The sequence below is a fragment of the Eschrichtius robustus genome, chromosome 17 (assembly GCF_028021215.1).
Source record: "Eschrichtius robustus isolate mEscRob2 chromosome 17, mEscRob2.pri, whole genome shotgun sequence".
Lineage (NCBI taxonomy): Eukaryota > Metazoa > Chordata > Mammalia > Artiodactyla > Eschrichtiidae > Eschrichtius > Eschrichtius robustus.
Genome location: NC_090840.1, coordinates 76,261,160 through 76,281,472, shown reverse-complemented (window position 1 = coordinate 76,281,472; position 20,313 = coordinate 76,261,160). Strand labels below are relative to the sequence as shown.

General features: G+C 44.0%; 1 protein-coding gene across 2 annotated transcripts in view; it reads left to right on the top strand.

The window, feature by feature from the left end:
* The window catches only part of ASAP1 (ArfGAP with SH3 domain, ankyrin repeat and PH domain 1), a 350,516-nt gene that overhangs the window by 31,204 nt on the left and 298,999 nt on the right, over positions 1-20,313 (top strand). Inside the window, exon 2 of one of the 2 annotated variants that reach the window (XM_068525311.1) lies at positions 11,443-11,528. The exons of the other annotated variant lie outside the window; for it this stretch is intronic. Coding sequence (XP_068381412.1) covers positions 11,470-11,528 — 59 coding nt within the window. The 5' untranslated portion in view covers positions 11,443-11,469. The remainder of the gene's footprint in view (positions 1-11,442; positions 11,529-20,313) is intronic. 2 annotated transcript variants of the gene reach the window in all.

The following is a 20,313-nucleotide window of genomic DNA, read 5'->3' as shown; positions in this document are numbered from 1 at the left end:
TTTATTTATCAGCAGTGCAAATATGCGTGATTTCCAAGCCTAAGTTTTCTGAGCCACAGATACATGGGAAATTGTGGGGTGAACCCTCATGCAGGGGCAGGTGTGCTTTGATGGATTCTTTGAGTGGTCTGAACGAGATGGTTTAGACTTCTCATTTCTCAAATTTACAGCCTTCTAAAGACTGCTCTGGGCTTTCAGTAGAAGAGATTTGAACATTCCTTAGATATACTTTATTTCCTTTGATTCTGAGATGCCTTTGATTGCAACATGCATTCTTGACATCATCACAGCATTGGAGGAGAAAACAGAAGCTCTGCCGCATTACATTTCATTGATGGGAAGACACACTGTGTTCCAGAAACAGTAAAATGTGAAAATAGGGCTGTCCACAAAATGGAAGGAATAATGTGATTCCAAAGAGTGTTGTCAAATTGGGTTGCCTGGATGAGTTCATGCTGATTGGACCTACTCCAGGGAGTTAGGAGTGAGCTTGAATGGCAAGGGTGGTCTTGCTGGCTTGTCATAGGTCTTTTTTTAGTTCTAGCACTAGGAGAAAAATCCATACAGCAGAGACCTCTCTCCCGAGGCTGCCCCTGCTTTGAAAGGTTGGTGGGATTTGAAGAAAAGAAGTCTTTTGGAGCCAGACAGATCCAGGTTCCACTTCCTAGCTGTGAAAACCCTAGCGAGATGCTCATTCTGTCCTAGCCTCAGTTTCCTTCTCTGTAGAATGGAACAATAATTATACCTGTCTCTTAGAGTTGTTTTGAAGATTAAAGAATTTATTGCTTGTTTAGTGCCTGATACACATAGGAAGCATGCAATATATGCTAGCTGTATAATTATTTTTTCAATTATTATTTGACCTATCAGAGCTGTTGTCTCCTCTGTAAGGTGGGAATCATAATAACAGCTGTGCTCTCACTATGAGGGGCTGGGTGAAGAGTTAGCACAATCGAAGGTGGCAAAGTGCCTGGTGCCCACACAGGCTCTGCGTGGTGCCTAGTGGGCACTTGGCAGTAGGGGCTTCCTTCCAGGGGGGTGAACACCTTTCCATGCAAAACCCTTTCTATCCTGATTCCCTTTTCCTTGGGCAGGGTGGAGGCCAGGCCATGGTCGTAGCCTCCCTGACTGCCCCTGGGGCAGTGGCTCGTGGACAACAGGATGAGCAGCTACAGGAAGCATGTATATGGTGCTGGCCTTGCTGAGAAGCTGCCAAGTCGGGACCCTGGGCTGCTGACGTCCTTTCTAGTTGTGGGTTGTCACTGGTGGGGCACTTGTCCATCACACATCTGCTGTGTGTTAGCACTTCTCTTGTCCTTGTATGACGGCCGCATCTGGGAGTATTAGTTCTCTGGCGCTTCTAACCTGCCCCTTAGTGGCCGAGAGCAAGCTCTCAGGCAGGAAGTCTCAGCAGTTGCTTGCAGTAGGATGCACTTGGACTTTAATGGACTTGTCAGCATCAAGGCAATGCACGGGGGCACCATCATTGTCTGCTGCCATCTGAATATTCCAGAAGAAGACACAGACTCACAGAAGTGAAGCTCACGGCCCAGAGTCACACAGCAATTAGGGGGGAGAACCAGTGCTGGAACAGAAGTCTTCCCGCTCCAAACAGTGTCCCCTTTCCAGTGCTTGGGAAATTCCCCCAACACCGGGCTGCCTGATGCTTCTTCTCCTACGCGGGGAGCACGGGGGCTCTCGCTCACTGTGCTCGCTGATGGTAAACACACGATTGTTTGCAAGGACCTGGATCGTGCTATTAAAACTGTTGGTAGCACAACAAACCCTAGGTACCTGCAGGTTTCACACTTCACACTTGCAGTTCTTCTCAGGGGACCCCAAAGGAAATGTGTAATTTCTGAGGTGCCACCGACTGAGTTGATCCTGCTTCCGTGGGCTTGAGGAGCAGGCAGCGTGGCTAGTGAGTGAGCCTAGCTGGCCCCCCAGCACAGCAGCTCTCAGGGTTACTTGGTCGTTCTCTTCTCGGCTCACTGAGACTATTTTGCTGGCACTCACTTATTTGAAGATTCACACAATTCTCAGGATGCAACTTTTTAAGATGCTGAGGATTTATTATTCACCTTCAGTACGTAGGTTCGTATGGCACCTGGCACTTTTTCTCGTTATCCGTGAGGTTATTTGGTTAAGGTCTGATTCTCTTAAACACGGGCTCTAAAGCAGAGACCAGGTCCATTTTTGTTTGTTTGTTTGTTTGTTTGTTTTTAAAGTGTTTCTTTTTTTAAAAAATTATTTATTTATTTATTTATTTATTTATTTATTTATGGCTGTGTTGGGTCTTCGTTTCTGTGAGAGGGCCTTCTCCAGTTGTGGCAAGCGGGGGCCACTCTTCATCGCGGTGCGCGGGCCTCTCACTATCGCGGCCTCTCCTGTTGCGGAGCACAGGCTCCAGACGCGCAGGCTCAGCAATTGTGGCTCACGGGCCCAGTCGCTCCGCGGCATGTGGGATCTTCCCAGACCAGGGCTCGAACCCGTGTCCCCTGCATCGGCAGGCAGACTCTCAACCACTGCGCCACCAGGGAAGCCCGACCAGGTCCATTTTGCTAACCATTATTATATCCTTGACATTTAGCTTAAGAAACATTTTTTCAATAAATGAATGAATGAATGGATGCATTTTTCCAACAGATGATTCTCATTTATGGGAAGCTGTAGCCAATGGGACATAGCATGCAGTAGGCACTTACTAGATGTTTGTGAGGCAGGTCCGATAATGTGTTCACACCCAGATGAGATCACTTATGAGAGTTCATTCTGTCGTTTCGGTACCTGTCCCCCTACCCCCACCAGACTACGGTTTCAAGCTACCCAGCTTTGCCTCTGCATTGTGACCCAGTATGCAGTCCACTCAGGAAACAGGATGTAAGACATGGTTACAGTCATCATGAGTTTATAATCCAGCCAGACAGTGGTTCTGGTCTTTTGGATCGTGGGTCCTTTGCTCTGACCTCTTTGGAGAAGAGAGACCCAAACCATCTTTGACTGTTATTTTATCCAGCGAGTGAGGCAGGGGATGGTCCAGGCGGAAGTTCAGCGGTAACATCATTGTTAGGTAGAGCACCTCAACCGTCCTTGGCTTTCTCAGGGCAGGCTTCTGCCGAGTCTTGTCTGCTTCCTTCTATAGCATACCTTGATTATAACCCTGGGCAGATGGAGGCAGGAGGAACAGCCCACCCCAAGCACTTGCTGGTGGGCAGGGGGACACTGTGAGAGTCCAGAGTTACCTGGCCAAAGGCCACAGGTGAATAACTTGGGGCTTCTCGGGGCAGGTAGGGAGGCAGGGCTTGTTGCTTGCTAGTGGATACAGAAACTAAGAGACCTAGTGATTGGTACGATATCCCCATGACCAACTCAGGTGGACTCTGCGTTCACCATTCAAGAATTGCCGTAGGAGAGGAGGTTTGACTTACCTATTTGAAACAGTCAGAAGATCGTATATCGGGCTTCCCTGGTGGCGCAGTCGTTAAGAATCCACCTTCCAATGCAGGGGAGGCGGGTTCGAGCCCTGGTCCGGGAAGATCCCGCATGCTGCAGAGCAACCAAGCCTGTGTGCCACAACTACTGAGCCTGTGCTCTAGAGCACGCTAGCCACAACTACTGAGCCCACGTGCCACAACTACTGAAGCCTGTGTGCCTAGGGCCCGTGCTCCGCAACAGGAGAAGCCCCGTTGTGAGAAGCCTGCGCACCACAACCAAGAGTAGCCCCTGCTCACCGCAGCTAGAGAAAGCCTGCGTGCAGCAACAGACCCAATGCAGCCAAAAATAAATAAATAAATTTTTAAAAAAGAAGGTAATACATCAACAGAGGAATGGATAAAGAAGAGGTGGTACATATATATCATGGAATATTATTCAGCCGTAAAAAAGAACAAAATAAGGACTTCCCTGGTAGCACGGTGGTTAAGAATCTGACTGCCCGTGCAGGGGACAAGGGTTCAATCCCTGGTCCGGGAAGATCCCACAAGCTGTGGAGCAGCTAAGCCCGTGGGCCACAACTACTGAAGCCTGCGCGCCTAGAGCCCATGCTCCGCAACAAGAGAAGCCACCGCAGTGAGAAGCCCGTGCACCGCAACGAAGAGCAGCTCCCGCTCGCTGCAACTAGAGAAAGCCAGCGCGCAGCAACGAAGACCCAGCGCAGCCATAAATAAATAAATAAATAAATAAATTTAAAAAAAGAACAAAATAATGCCATTTGCAGCAACATGGATGGACCTAGAGATTGTCATACTGAGTGAAGTAAGTCAGAAAGAGAAAGACAAATATCATATGATGTCACTTATATGTGGAATCTAAAAAAAGGGTACAAATGAGCTTATCTACAAAATAGAAATAGAGTCACAGATGTAGAAAACCAACTTATGGTTACCGGGAGTAAGGTGGGAGGGAGGGACAAATTGGGAGATTGGGATTGACATATACACACTACTATATATGAAATAGATAACTAATAAGGACCTACTTATAGCACAGGGAACTCTACCCAATACTCTGTAGTGGCCTATATGGGAAAAGAATCTAAAAAAGAGTGGATATATGTATAACGGATTCACTTTGCCGTACGTCTGGAACTAATACAACATTGTAAATCAACTATACTCCGATAAAAATTAAAAAAAAAAAAACCAAAAGAAGAAAATAATACAAAGTGGGATGTATTCAGTCAGAATTCATACTGCCTTACCTCGCATAGTAAGTAAAGCTCTGAGCTTTGAAGCCAGGCTGTCCCAAGTTTGAATTCAGAATCTGCCTCCACCAAGTAGCTGTGTGACCAAATGGTACATCATTTTTGTGGGCCTCGGTTTTCTTATCTGTACAACGCAGACAATCAAAATTCCTTGCAGGGTTGTGGTGAGGATTGAATGCGATAATGAATGTATTATATGTAGGATGAGTCTGGTACCTAGAAAGTGATCAATAGGGGGCACTATTATTATTATTGTTGTTATTGTTATTTGTGCTGTAGGAGTTCAGAAATGGACAGACTGTTGGGCTGGGAAAGTTGGAGAAAGCTTTTAAAAAAAAAATTTTTTTTTATTGGAATATAGTTGATTTACAATGTTATGTTAGTTTCAGGTGTACAGCATAGTGAATCAGTTATACATATACATATATCCACTCTTTTTAAGATCCTTTTCCCATATAACCATTACAGAGTATTGAGTAGAGTTCCCTGTGCTATACAGTAGGTCATTATTAGTTATCTATTTTATATATAGTAGTGTGTATATATCAATCCCAATCTCCCAATTTATCCCTCCCCCGCCCTTACCCCTTGGAAACCATAAGTTTGTTTTTTACATCTGTGACTCTATTTCTGTTTTGTAGGTAAATTCATTTGTACCCTTTTTTAAGATTTTGCATATAAGTGATATAGCATGATATTTGTCTTCCATTGTCTGACTTAACTTCACTCAGCATGACAGTCTCTAGGTCCATTCATGTTGCTGCAAATTGCATTATTTCTTTTTTCTCTTTTTTATGGCTGTGTAATATTCCATTGTATATGTACCACATCTTCTTTATCCATTCCTCTGTTGATGGACATTTAGGTTGCTTCCATGTCCTGGCTATTGTAAATAGTGCTGCAATGAACACTGGGTGCATGTATCTTTTTGAATTATGGTTTTCTCCGGATATATGCCCAGGAGTGGGATTGCTAGGTCAGATTGTAGCTCTTTTTTTAGTTTTTTAAGGGACCTCCATACTGTTCTCCATAGTGGTTGTACCAATTTACATTCCCACCAACAGGGTAAGAGGGTTCCCTTTTCTGGAGAAAGCTTCTTGAAAGAGAAGGCACTTCGAGTGGGGCTAGACAAGCTAGGCTTCTAGTAGACAAGAGGAAGATTTGCCGAAATATGTATTCAGGCTTTTTTCTTTAGGTCTCTGGTTTTCTAACTACAGCTTCTACAGAACAGGAAAGAATCACATCAGTAAATAGGAAAGGTGTTTGCTGTGATGTTATGGGAACAAAGAAAACTGTCCAAGCTGTAGCCAGCTGCTGGTGACTCAAGAGTTCATAACATCCTCTATAAAAAGATACGAATCCCAGCATCCGTGAAGTCACTTCTGTTGAATAAAACTCAACACCTATTTGGTGACTGGCAATAAAGAAGGGCTGATGTACTAAATGACTTATGTCCCTATTTTTGCATGGCATACAGGAATTGCTTTCTGGAATGACATACCGTAAGTCACAGAATAGAATTTCAATGGAAAAAGCAGAAACATGGGTGGATAGAAACTGCGATGCTTGATGATAATGAGTTCTGGTTCACTCTAGCAGGTACTTGCTTTAAATCTTCCATCACTGGTGGCAGGGGGAAATGAGAGGTTATAGAGAAGAGCAAGGGGGTTAATAGCACACGTTCACTCCTCTGACGCGTATTTATTGAACATCTAGTTATAGATGATGTGTGTTCCCTGCCCGTATCTTGAGCCCACCCTGGAAGGCACTGCAGGTGGTGCCTGTTCCCAGGGAGGGCTTCCTGCATCTCTGTCTGAGGCCATACCCTGGCTGTGCGTGGCCAGTGAGGCATGGGGGTGGGTGCATAAATGCCCCAGCTTCCTTACCCCAGGGTGGCAATTCTAAGGTGTGTTCCCATCTCTCAGAGGGTCCCCACTGGGGTTGTGCCCCAGCTGCCTAAGTGGTAACCTGCATGACCTCATGACAAGTTCCCTAACCTCTGAGTTTCAGATTCTTGTAGGATGGCTGTGTGGATTCAACAGATGATAGTGTTACTACCACCACTACTAGTTACTGTTTTGCTCAGTGCTTGAACTACATTATCTTAACTAATTCTTAGTGACTGTATGCAGTAGGTACTTTAATTATCCCAATTTTAAAGATGAGGAAACTGAAGTATGAAAGGATAAATAACTCACCAAAGAGTCATAATCTGAGTTCTAACCCAGATGCATTTGTTCTAAGGAGACAACTTTTAATTATAAGCCAAACTGTTAGAGTACAAGTCCTAGCAAGGAAGCTGCTATTATTATTATTAGCCAGTGCCCAGCATATAGTTGGTGCTCCTTTTATTTGTGCAGTTAAAAAAATAATGAATGTCAATAAAAAAAGAAAAGAAAGAAAGAAAAAAAACAAACCAAAAAAGTGAGCACCAGGCCTTGAATGGAGGCAGAATTCTGGATCAATCAATATTTGTGATTAAATGAAAAAAACACAAAAAACGGGAATTCCCTGGTGGTCCAGTGGTTAGCACTCGGCGCTTTCACTGCCATGGCCTCAGGTTCAATTCCTGGTCGGGGAACTAAGATCCCATAAGCTGCGAGGTGCCGCCAAAAAAAAAAAAAAAAAAAAAAAAAGGAATGAATGAATGAATGTTAGTTCCTCGAGATTATAAATGTTTTTTGTCCTTGGCTCTGTCTTCCCTGCATATAATAAGTCCAAGACAAATATTCCTTGAATGAATGATTGAATGAATGAATGCAAAGTAGAATTTTTTTTTTTTAAGTTACTGGTAGTTCCCTGGTTCTAAGAAAATCATGTTAATTGAAATGCATTATTTATTTGACTTTTACGAAAACCGGTTCCAGAAAGGAAGTAGCTTTAAAATCCTAACAGTATTTATCTGTAGGGGATGGGATACTAAAATATTTTATTTTCATGCCTTACTACTTTTCGTGATGGACCTGGATTACTTTCATAACTGGAAAGAAAGAATCTCTGTTTGAAAAACAAAAATCAGTCTCAAAGCATAAACAGTTTCAAAGCAGTGTGGGTGCAGCACTGACATATACGTAGATGCTATCCTAATTCGCGTGAGTTCAGAGTCGAGGAAGCAGGGTGTGAACTGACGTTGGTGTCACACCTCACACAGCAGTTTCACACACCGTCTCTCTGGGGGTTCACGCCAGTCTAGTGACGTAGGTCAGGCTACGATAGTGATCTCATTTCACTAACAAGGGACCCAACAGCCGAAGAGGCTCACCGACCAGGATACTCTGTCCCTGCAGCCCCTCGTGAAGACCCATTAGAGGAAGTGGGACAAGGGTGGAGGTGGATTGGGGTACCAGGGACTCATGTGATAGCTGTCTCTGAGCATCTTCGAGTTATTTTAAGGAGAGGAAGCCTGGCTTAGACTTTCTGAGTCAGACAACCTGGGTTGGAATCCCAGTTCTGCCGCACACTGTCTTGGACACACTATTTCATATCTCTCAGCATCGATGTTCTCATCTGTAAAACTGGCCCAGTGTCTTCTTGTGAGGGTCAAATTGGCACCAAGTAGTGTGTTTTCTGCAAGAGGTGGCTTTGCTGATTGTCATCACATCTGTTCTGTCTGTGTGCAAGGCTTTCATTTTTCCCAATTGCGTTCATACTCACTGGTGTCCATAAATTAGCGTTCCCATGTGTATTCGTCAGGTTTTGCCGAGTAACAAAAACCTCAGAACTGCAGTGGCCTGCTTGATGGCAGGTGTTTATTTTCGTGCTCATGGGTCGTGGGTCAGTTGTGGTTTGGCTGATCTAGGTTGGGCTTGGCTGGCTCAGGCTGAACTTCAGGTTTGGTTCAGATCTGCTCCACGTGCCTTTGTTGCGGGGTCCAGGCTGAAAGGCAGCAGCTGAAAGGGGCTGGGGAGACATGCTCCTCTCATGACACATCACAGGAGGGCAAGGGATAGACTTGGGACCAGCATAGTGTCATTTCCATCCGAATTCCATTGTAAACAAGTCAGTGGTCCAGTCCAGAACCCAATGCTGCGTGGAAAGAACTACCACCCGCTGTAGTAGGAAGGACTACGAAGACACAGGACCAAGGGCAGGGATGTATAATTGAAATTCAGCTTGAGAGTGAAGAATAGGAGCAGTGATCCAGTCTATACACTGTCTTAGCTTGTATGCTTGGGCGAAGCAAGGAAAGCAAAGGAAAGGCAGGGTGAGGCGTGGGCTGGGAGAGGCATTGCTTATTTATGCCAGTAACAGGGTCTTGTTTTTCATGTACATATAGTGTGTAAAGTTGTGATCAGGAGGTGAATGTTACGGGAAAGTCATGGTCTGTGATTCTGGAGGAGAGCATATGTTTTTGCTTAGGCCAGTACCACCCTGTCTTGATTATTCCAGCTTTGTAGTAGGTTTTGAAATTGGGAAATGTGAGTCCTCCACATCATTTTGGCTATCTGAGTTCATTGCATTTCCGTATCAATTTTAGGATAAGACTGTCAATTCCCCATCTAACTTAAATGTGTGATTCAAAGTTCGGGAAGATTCAGTCAATCACTGTTGGCATCTAAGGTTGAAGAAGGTGGTTTGATCATTTATCCGACAAATGTTTATTAATATTGTGCTGGACACCACTGTGTGGTTGGTGCTGGGGATACGAGAAAATCCAAACACAGTCTTTGTATCACATGGCTTATTATCAAATCAAATCAACATATGTTTATCAGTCTTCACATGAATGAATGCATAGTTAAAAACAGATAAATTCTGTAATCTAATCTAGAGGAGTAGGAAGAGTTTCCCTGAGGAAGTAAGATTTAAAGAAGTATAGGAGTTAACTAGCCAAAGTGAGAGAGGAAGGCTTACAGGCAGGGGGAACAGCATGGGCAAAGGACCTGGGGCAGAAGGACCATGGAAAGTTGCAGGATCTGAAAGAAGGTCATGTGGTTGCAACAGTGAGCTGGGGTGGACAAGATGAGGTCAGAGAGGAGGGGGGCAAGAGTCAGACTGTGTTCAATCATTTTTATCTGGAAGCACTGAGAAACCATTAAAGAATGTTAAGCTAGAGGTGGAGGGATGACACAGATTAGAGTTTTAAAATTTTTATTCTGCATATTAGCCAGTCATATTTGGATCTGGATTTTTTAAAACAAAAAAACTGTTAAGCATTTTTAACATTTATGAGGCTATTAGAAATTTGAACATTGGATATTTGGTGATATCAAGGAATTATCTTTTTAGGTGTGGTAATGATGTTGCTGTTATATTTTTGTAAAAGACCTTATGTAGCGATACGTGCTGCACTATTTTTTTTTTTATAAATTTATTTTATATATTTTATTTTTGGCCGCATTGGGTCTTCATTGCTGCGCACGGGCTTTCTCGAGTTGCGACGAGCGGGGGCTACTCTTTATTGCGGTGCGCGGGCTTCTCACTGCTGTGGCTTCTCTTGTTGCGGAGCACGGGCTCTAGGCGCGCGGGCTTCAGTAGTTGTGGCTCGTGGGCTCTAGAGCGCAGGCTCAGTAGTTGTGGCCCACGGGCTTAGTTGCTCCGTGGCATGTGGGATCTTCCCGGACCAGGGCGCGAACCTGTGTCCCTTGCATTGGCAGGTGGATTCTTAACCACTGCGCCACCAGGGAAGCCCCTGTGCTGCACTATTAATGACGGAATTAAGACACCTGGAATTTGCTTCTAAAAACTAACATGGGGAGGGGGAGGGATTAGGGAGTGGATGGGGTAGGACTGATTATGAGTTGATGGTGATTGGGGCTGGGCAGTGGGAATCTCTGTGTTTTGTGTCTGTACAGAATTCTGCATAATAAAACATAAAAAAAGAAAAAGATTGTTCTGGCTTCAGTGTAGGGGAACAGATTTCAGAGGGAGAAATGGTGATTAGGGGAGACCAATTAGGTGATAGTTGTAGTAGTCCAGGTGAGAATGATGGAGGCTTGATCCAGGGCTGTGTCAGTGGAGATGGAGAGAGAGAGACAGGTTGAGAGATATTTAGGTTCGAGACATGTGACTTAGGGATGTGGAGATGGTGTGTCAAGTGTGTCCCTAGGTTTCTGGCTGCAGATGGAGGTACCACTCTGAACTTGGGGAAGGACCCAGCAGGTCCCTTGGCTTCTCTTGTTTTCACACCCCCACTTCTGTTTCCCCTCCATCCAAAAATATTGAAGCTGTTCCCTTATGTGAAACCTTTAATCCCAGACTTCCTGTGCTCTGTGCACTCAGCAATTAATTAAGCTTTGGTATGCATGAATTAATTAAAATCCTCTCTCTGGTTCCGAGGGGCTGTCCTGAAATATGTAGATTCATATATATCTACCTTCTTCCTGGTGCTGATTCCCTTGGCTGGGGGAACTCCTCTGCTTCCCCATGGGCACACAGCTGTGACTGTCTGTCTGTCCTACCTGTCAGCACAATTTAATTTCATGTTTAGGAGCTCAGGTCTAGAGATGTTAATGACTTGTAAATTGCTCTCCAACATAGAGCTAGAAATAGAAAGGCAAGAAGGATTCCTGAGCACTTGTACAGATTTACTGATGGAGGTGTCAGCCCCAAAGTAGATTGCTGAAATAGTGGTTTCCCCACTGTTTTCCTTCCCATTCCTGGACAGCCACTGTGGTGTAAGAACATTCCTAACAAGGGTGCTGGCTTCCACATGAAATCACGTGTTGGTCTGAGACAATGTCTTCTGCCCAGTCCTGCTGGATGACTCTTGTCACCTTTTTTCCTACCTCCCCATCCAGGTAATTTTCTGATGTGACGGCTGAGACATGAGATCTTCAGCCTCCAGGCTCTCCAGTTTTTCATCAAGAGATTCACTATGGAATCGGTGAGTGGTCTTAGCCCATCCTGTCCAGAGAGCCCAGCCTGGGAAATGTGGAGGGATTCTTTTGGGGAGGTTGAAATGCAAAAGTTGATCAGACTCAAGCACTAGAATCTGACAGAGACACCATGGGTGTGGATATTAGTGGTGAACAGATCTTTGGCATTTGTAGAGCTGCAGACTTTTTGAAGTGTTTCCTGTCACATTACCTATCACCTGTGTGCAGAGGGAAAGGTTGTGGGGTGGTGGTATGAGAATGAAGTAAGGAATGATAACAAAAACAACACTGCCAACAAGAATAGATGCTGTTTTAGCTGAGTGACTCTTTAAAGACATTACTTCATTCAATCCACCCAACAATCCTACCAGGAAGGGCTTACCACATTCATTTTACAGATAGAGAACTTGCCCGGCTGGATTTGAAACCAATTTTTCCTGATTCCAGGACTCCTGCCTTTTTCCTCTTGCAATGTTGCTTCTTGGTAGAGGTGTGATTTGTCCCATTTTTCAGCTGGGAGTACTGGGGCCTGGCATAGGCGCACATGATAGACTCTAAGGCATCTGACCTCAGTGGGTGGAGCTTTGTGTTAGTGGATGATAAAAAACTGGACTGGACAGGAAGCGCCATGAAAACTAGGCAGAGAAAACTCCAAGAGTCCAAGGATCTTAAAGTTGCCAGGGTGACTTGACACAGGGTCCACCTGCTATGACTGGCGTTTCCCAGAAGTCAGCTTAGTGGTGGAAAGATTGTGGGTGCTGGAGGGGTGGTTGAATTCTTGCTCTGCCAGCAACTTTCTGTGTGACCTCCGGCAAGTCATTAACCTTCTCTGTTCTGTTTTCTTATCTATGGAATTGGAGTAATAATAGTTATGTTTCAGGTTTTCGTGCAGATTAGAAAAAAAGATATACAATAAAGTGTCTTGCATAAAGTAGGGACATAAAACATTATAATTATTCCAGTTTTTAAAATGAAAGTAATTTTTAGGGTAATTAGATAAGGAAGAGTATCCTGAATGGGTAGGAGAGGTGAGAGGCTAGAGGCAGGGAGGCCAACCTGAGAGGCTTTGATGTGACCCAGACATGAGTTGATAGGGGACTGTTACCATCTTCCAGGATAAATGAGACTCTTCCTGCTTATCTTCATAGTTTGATGATTACAGGGTTACCCAAGTCATGTTTTATTTTGTTTTGTTTTATAAATCAAGAATCCAACACGAAAGTGACATTAGTTTTGCAGATATCTTTTTAGGTGATATTGTTACTAAACCAGACTTGGGTCTGCTCGCCTGACAGGCAGCACGGTCAATCTACTGACACCAGGTTGTAGTGAAGAAAAGTACAGCATTTATTACAGGGTGCCAAGCAAGAAGAACAGGCAGCTCATGCTCAAGAGATCTGAATTCTCCAGTGGTTTCCAGGGAAGGGTTTTTAAAGACAGTGTGAGGGAAAGGGTCACAGGATGAGTGATCAGCTTGTGCACAATTCTCTGATTGGTTGTGGTGAGGTAACAGGGTGATGTTTCAGGAATCTCAAATCACCAACCTTTTGGTTCCCACCAGTCTGGGGTCTATGTGTTGGTGATCAGCATGCAGTTAACTTCCTCCACATGGTGGGGGTTTTAGAATCTGAAAAACAGCTCAAGGATATGACTCAAGATATTACCTATAGCCCCAAGAAGGAACTAAAGGTCCTTGATGTCTAAATTGTTATTATTTTGTCTTGCTTCACTGCTTTCTTTTCTTTTTGCATTTTCTCACTTCTCTGGTTAAATTCGCTGTTTGGAACTTGGGGAAAGCCTAGCGGGCTAAAGCTTTTCTAGAAACAAGAGGTGGGGAACACGGGGTGGGGGTGTCTGTTCCTGGTAAGGTCCTTCGGGGTCCTCCTCAGTTTCAATATTAATTACAATTGCAACAGCAGTGCATTATTTAGGATTAGGTTTTGCTATGAATGATGTAAAATCTAAAAGAACATTGGCTTAAACAGAAGATAGAAGTATATTTCTCTCTTACCTGAAAGTTCTAACCCAGGGTGGTACAGGGCTGCTGCAGCAACTGTGAGAGACCCAGACTTTTCCTCTCTTGTTTTTCTGCCATGTGCACCTCCTTTCCCCCAAGGTCACCTCATGGTCCATTCTGGCTGCTTCTGCGCCAGCCATCACATCTACCAGCAGGAAGAAGGGAAGAAGAAAGGCAGGCCCCTTCTTTTAAGGGTATCTGCTTCTGGGTGTCACACTTGCTGCTTCTACTTATGTTCTGTTGGCCAGAATTTAGTCCTCTGCCTACATTTAACTGCGAGGAAGGCTGGGAAATGTGATCTTTCTTCTGTAAGACCACGTGCTTACCAAAACTGAGGATTATTGTGATTGAAAAAGAAGAGAACAAAAAAAAAAAAGAAGAGAACAGATATTGGAGGACAAATCTTTCTTTGCCATGCAAATAGTTATTGAAAGGTTGCTATTAAGAGGATAGGCTCAGTGGCCAGACTGCTGGTACTGTATTAGAATCCTGAATTCAGGACTCTATAGCTACATGACCTTGGGAAATCTACTTAACTTCTGTGCCTCAGTTTCTTTATCTGTAAAATCCTATTTTATACATTCTTGTAAGCGTTGCTTTGAACATTAGATGAGTTAAGGTAAAGCACTTGGACCAGTACCTGGAACGTCATGAGTGCTATGTAAGTGTTAGCTATTACTGTAACTACTGACTCTACTATTAGTAATACTACTTCTATTACCACTATTACTACTTCTATTGTTACCATTACTGCTGCTTCTACTATTACAGCTACTGCTTCTACTGTCGCTTTAGTGCTTCTCTTTCTCCTGTTACTTCTGCTGCTGCTGGTGCTGTCACTACTACTACTTCTATTACTAACACTATCACTACTCTATGACTGTTGTTGCCAGGTACCGCATATACGTGTATAGAATTTTATACTCATAGCAAGGTAAGTATTATTTTCCTCATATGAAGATAAGAGTCAGAGAGCATAGTAACTTGCCAGATGGCATGCAGCTGGCAGGATAGTGGTTTACCTTTGGGTGGGTCAGGGGATAGTGACCGGAAGGGAGCATGAAGCAGCGTCTGAGGTTCTGCAAATGTTCTGGGTGCTGGTTGCATGGGTGTCAAAATTCCCTGAATGGTACATTTATGACATAGGCAAGTTTATGTGTTTATATTATATTTCAATTAAAACATATCATGGAGCAGGTAGGTGGTAGAACATGAGTGAAACTACACCTGATTCTAAAGCCCGCACTCTCTTAACTATAACGTAAGGCCTAACACCTTTATCTCTTTTCACTTATTTGTTTGTTTGTTGGCTCTTTCATAACATGTATCGATCAATTGCTTATTACTTATGTGCCAAGAACTGGGGGCCAGGTTGCTTGGGATATAAAGGTACAAGCAGCACACACAGCCCTATCCTCATGGGGCTTTCTGTCTAGAGGAAAAGGAAAGATAAATATCATACAGATTGCCAGCTACTGGGTTAGGCTCAGCGTGGGATGCCCTGGGGCCACAGGTGGGACACATAAACTGATCCAACCACGCAGGTCTGATAAAATAATGTCCATCTCACTGATGTCCATCTCAACCAACTCCTTTGATAGGGCGGAAAGTCCCCACATCCATGGGTAAGCTGACCACATCAGGGCTACATCAAAGCACATAAAGCAGTTCTTTGCCTTCCCTGCTAACAGGCCCTGAGAAGGGGTCAGCTTTTCTTTTCCTTGTTTGTCACTGTGACAGTTGTGACCTCCACCTGGTGTCCCGTGGAGCAGACAAGCGCTGAGCTTTGGAGTTCAGTAGACAAGAGAGAAAACACGGGAGCAGAGGCTTTCTAAATGTATCGGGACATGAGTTCAGGGACCTCTTACTTTGTTCATTTATGTATTATGTATATTCGTTCATAATAAAAATGAATGAATGAAGGAATGAAGGAATAAAATCAGACCCCACAACAGTGCAGTTGCCATCCCTGGAAAAGTTCAAGTCCAGAGGAATAAAGAACAAGATGTTCCCTTTTTTCACCTCAAATACCACCAGGATGGCAGGGGCAGCAAATGGCAGTGCAGTTGAATTCTGAGCCAGCAGTGGAAATCAGTTGCCCTTATTTTCGGGGGTTTTCTCCATCCGTAGAAATGAACTGACCATAACTTTAGAGCCTCCTAAGCCAAGCCCAGGAGAAACCTCTTTGACTCCCTCTCCCTGCCTTTGCCTTTGCAAAGGTCACTGCAGACTCCCTGCCCTTCTTATGCTGTGGGCTGTCAGCCCAAATTGAATTTCCCTGAGCCCAGCTGATGTCCCTTTTTGGCCACAGGGCAGGTGTCAGAGGCTGAATGCAGCACAGGGACAGGAAATGTGTCCCCCGAGCTGAACACAGAAGCGTTGACCTCTGAACTCGGAGCTGCATTTCTGACATTGTTGGAAGGGTTGGAAAGCCTTATGATTTCTGGATGTGAAAGGAAAGGAAATGTGTTTTAGAAAAACAATGTTCAAGTTCAAGTTTATGTAAAAGAAAAAGAAATGTGTTTTAGAACAATATTCAATTGTTTAGAAAAACAATATTCAAGGGGGGAGGTGAATTATATTCAAAGGGCTGTGAAAGCCCTTTCAATGTAATTGAGGCTGTTTGAAACTCAACTGCTTATTCCATGGCCTCAGTTAGATGCATAAAGGAAAGAAATTACCTACCTAGACCGAGAATTGGGAAATTATGATCCTGGTCTTGTTTCCTTCCCTCCCACCTTCCCTTCATTTTTTTCCTCCCCTCCTTCCAAATTTACTAAGAAGCTGCTGTGTGCCACATCCTATGCTGAGTCCTGAGGAAATAGATGAATAGGACTCATTGCAAAGCCTTCCTGAGCTTATCATTTATTCATTTAAAAACATTTATTCATTCCACAAACATTTATTGAGCGCCTGATTTGCTCTGGTCTGTTAGTAGAGATAAAAGACATAGTTCCTTCTCCTCCTGAGTTTGTACTTTATTAATTTTTCCACTTGCTCACTCAGCAAACACTCTGTGAGCATCCACTGTGAGCCAGGGACTGCGCCAGTGGCTGGGATCCCAAGATGAACAAAATACAGCTTCTGTCTTGATGGAGCTAAAAGACCATACAGCACTGTATTCATCTCCTAGGGCTGCCGTAACAGAGTACCACAGACTTGGTGGCTCAAAACAGTAGAAATGTATTGTCTCACAATTCTGGAGGCTGGAAGTCCAAACCCAAGGTATCGGCAGGGTACTGAAGCCTGTAGGGGAAAATCCTTGCCTCTTCCTAGCTTCTGGGGTTTGCTGGCCATCTTTGATGTTTGTTGCCTAGCAGCTGCGTTGCTTCGGCCTCTGCCTGTTTTGTCCCATGTCCTTCTCCCTCTGTGTCTCTCTTCCTCTCTCTTACAAGGACAACAGTCTTGTTGGAATAAGGGCCCACCCTACTCCAGTATGATCTCATCTTTAATTTACATCTTAATTACATCTACAAAGATCCTATTTCCAAATAAACTCGCATTCATGGGTACACTGGCCTAGGACATCAGCATTTGGGGGGGGACACAATTCAACCCATAACAAATATATATATAACCGTGTAAAGCACCTACAAGGGCACTGGGTGTGGGTGGATCCTGGGTAAGGATAATTGACCTCCTTCTTCCACTTTCTCTCTGCGTCTAAGGAGTCTAGGCCTTTAGGGCAGGAGCCCTATGTTGCTCTGAGTGAGTGTTTCTGGATTTTTTTGCCTGGGAGGTGAGACACTGTGCACTTACAGGGAGAGTCTTGTGTGGTGCAAGTTGATGGGCGGGGTTCATTCCCACTACTCCTGTTAGTTTTTGTTTCATGGGGTGGTCGCTGAGTCAGGGCGAACACCTGCCTTGATCAGGAGGCCGGACTGGTGGTCAGAGCTGTGGGTTCCTATCCTGGCTCTGCTCTTGCTGGTGCTGTGAGCCTGGGTCCACTTCTTCCCCGTTCTCTGCCTCAGGCATCTCACTGTACCTCCCCCAGGGCTCTTGTGTGGACCAGGTGGGATCAGATCTATAAAGCGTTCGCGAGCGCTCCCGGCCCTCAGTAAGTGTTTGGTGCGAGTCGGTGGGGTTTAGGCCAGGGCACGTAAAACGTCCCCGGGAGAGAGGCTTACCCAGCTCATTCAGCACAGTCCCCTCAATAAAGACTTTTGTTCAGTGTTTAATGCCATTCACCATCAGAACATTGTTTCCATAATCTTTCCTAAGGACAGTTTTCTGAAATATAGAAAACCCCCTTAGCACAAAGATATCCACTGCAGCATTGTTTAAAATGGTAAACAGTGGCAAACAAGACAGAAAGCTGCCTTACAATGAGAAATGAGTTAACAAATTAGGGCAAAATGATTAAAAAAAAAATAGGGTAAAACAATGAAAAACAATGATGTAGCCATTAATAAGAAAATTATGGTCACTTTTTAAAGGTTATGAGAATGCTCATGATATAAATGTCATGTAAAAAAAAGAAAGTTTTGGACTTCCCTGGTGGCGCAGTGGTTGAGAATCTGCCTGCCAATGCAGGGGACACAGGTTCGAGCCCTGGTCTGGGAAGATCCCACATGCCATGGAGCAACTAAGCCCGTGCGCCACAGCTACCGAGCCTGCGCTCTAGAGCCCGCGAGCCACAACTACTGAGCCTGCGAGCCACAACTACTGAGACCCATGTGCCTAGAGCCCGTGCTCTGCAACAAAGAGAGGCCACCACAGTGAGAGGCCCGTGCACTGCAATGAAGAGTAGCCCCCGCTCTCACAACTAGAGAAAGCCCGTGAGCAGCGACAAAGACCCAATGCAGCCAAAAATAAATACATTAATTAATTAGTTAAAAAAAAAAAAAGAAAGTTTTATTTTCGAGGAAGTGACTGTATTTCCCTGGGCCTCAGTTTCCTCATCTGTAAAATGGAGACAATAATAGTACCTTCTTTAGAAATAGGATCGAGAATTAAATGAGATGATACATGGGAAGCACATGATCAGCACCTGGCACATATGAGGTGCTCACTAAATGCTAATTGTTGTTATTATTTATCATTTGGTCTAAATTATGTACAAAATAGTCATAGAAAAATATTTAGAATAAGCAACACAGATGAAACACACATTTTCCGTTTTGAATGTCTTATTCAAAGGACTTCATTCTGTGAGTCACTCAGCAAACATTGAGCCTCTCTGTCAAGCACTGTTGGCCTGCAGAGCAGGAGGTTTCAGTGTAGGAGAGGGCATCAGAATCCCATTTGAGGGCTTTTAAAAAAACACAAGATGCCTGGAGATGCTGATTTAATCGATGTGTGGTGGGTCCCAGGCATCCGCAGTCTTAAAAAAAAATTCCACAAGTGACTTAGATTCTCAGGGTAGATATAAGGCACAGTCAGTCACTCCCCTGAAGAAGTTTGCAAACCAGATGAGAAGATGGAAACCGCAGCATAATATAGGGAGAATATAAGTGCTCTAGACTGGGGCTCTTGACTCTGGGTCCCATGCAGAACTCTATAATATTAAAGATCCCCTTGATTCCACCCCCAGGTGAATGGAATCAGACTCTCCAGGAGGTTCTTTTTTTTTTTGGCTGTGCCATGGGACATGCAGGATGCAGGATCTTAGTTCCCTGACCAGGGATCGAACCCTTGCCCCCTGCATTGGAAGGGTGGAGTCTTAACCGCTGGACCACCAGGGAAGTCCCCCTCCAGGAGGTTCTGATGATCAGCTAGATGGAGTGTATGCAGCTCCCTCCTCTTGTCCCGGCCCCTTCCTACCCAAGATGCAACAGCATGGACTGAGAACCACAGTTTTCCCAAAGCCATTTTCTCAAAGCCATGAGGCTGATATATTCCCTCTGGTTGGTACCGGTGACTACTTTTTAAAAAATTATTTGTTTATGTATTTTAAAATTAAAACATTTTAAAATGTTTTAATTGTGCTAAAATATATATAAATATAAAATGTACTATCTTAACGATTATTAAGTGTATAGTTCATTGGTATTAAGTATATTCCCATTGTTGTGCAATCATCACCACCGTCCATCTCCAGAACTCTTCATCTTGCAAAACTAAAACTCTGTACCCACTAAATAACAGCCCCCCCTTTTCCTCCCTTCCTCCAGCCCCTGGCAACCACCATTCTACTTGCTGTTTCTATGAATTTGACTACTCTAGGTATCTCACATAAGTGAATCATACAGTATTTGTCATTTTGTGACTAGTTTCTTTCACTTAGCATAATATCCTCAGGATTCATCCATGTTGTAGCATGTGTCAGAATTTCCTTCCTTTTTAAGGCTGGATAATATTCCATTCTATGTATATATACCACATTTTGCTTATCCATTCAGCCATTGATGGATACTTAGGTTACTTCCATCTGTTGACTATTGTGAACAATGCTGCTATGAACATGGGTGTACAGATATCTCAAGACCCTGCTTGGTGTCTTTTGGGTGATGGAATTCTACCCAGAGATGGAATTGCTGGATCATAATGGTAATTCTATATTTAATTTTTTGAGGAGGAACCACCATACTATTTCCCACAGCGACTGTACCATTTTACATTCCCATCAACAGTGCACAAGGGTTTCTGTTTCTCCACATCTTTGCCAACACTTGTGATTTTCTGTTTTTGTAATAGTAACCATCCTAATGGATGTGCTAGTGAAGGCTTTTAGCTGGGACACATCACTGTCAGCTTCATATTTCATTTATGTTGTGTGGGCCAATTAAGCAATTCCCAAGCATTTATTTAAGCTCTAGGCACTGAGAATAATGGAC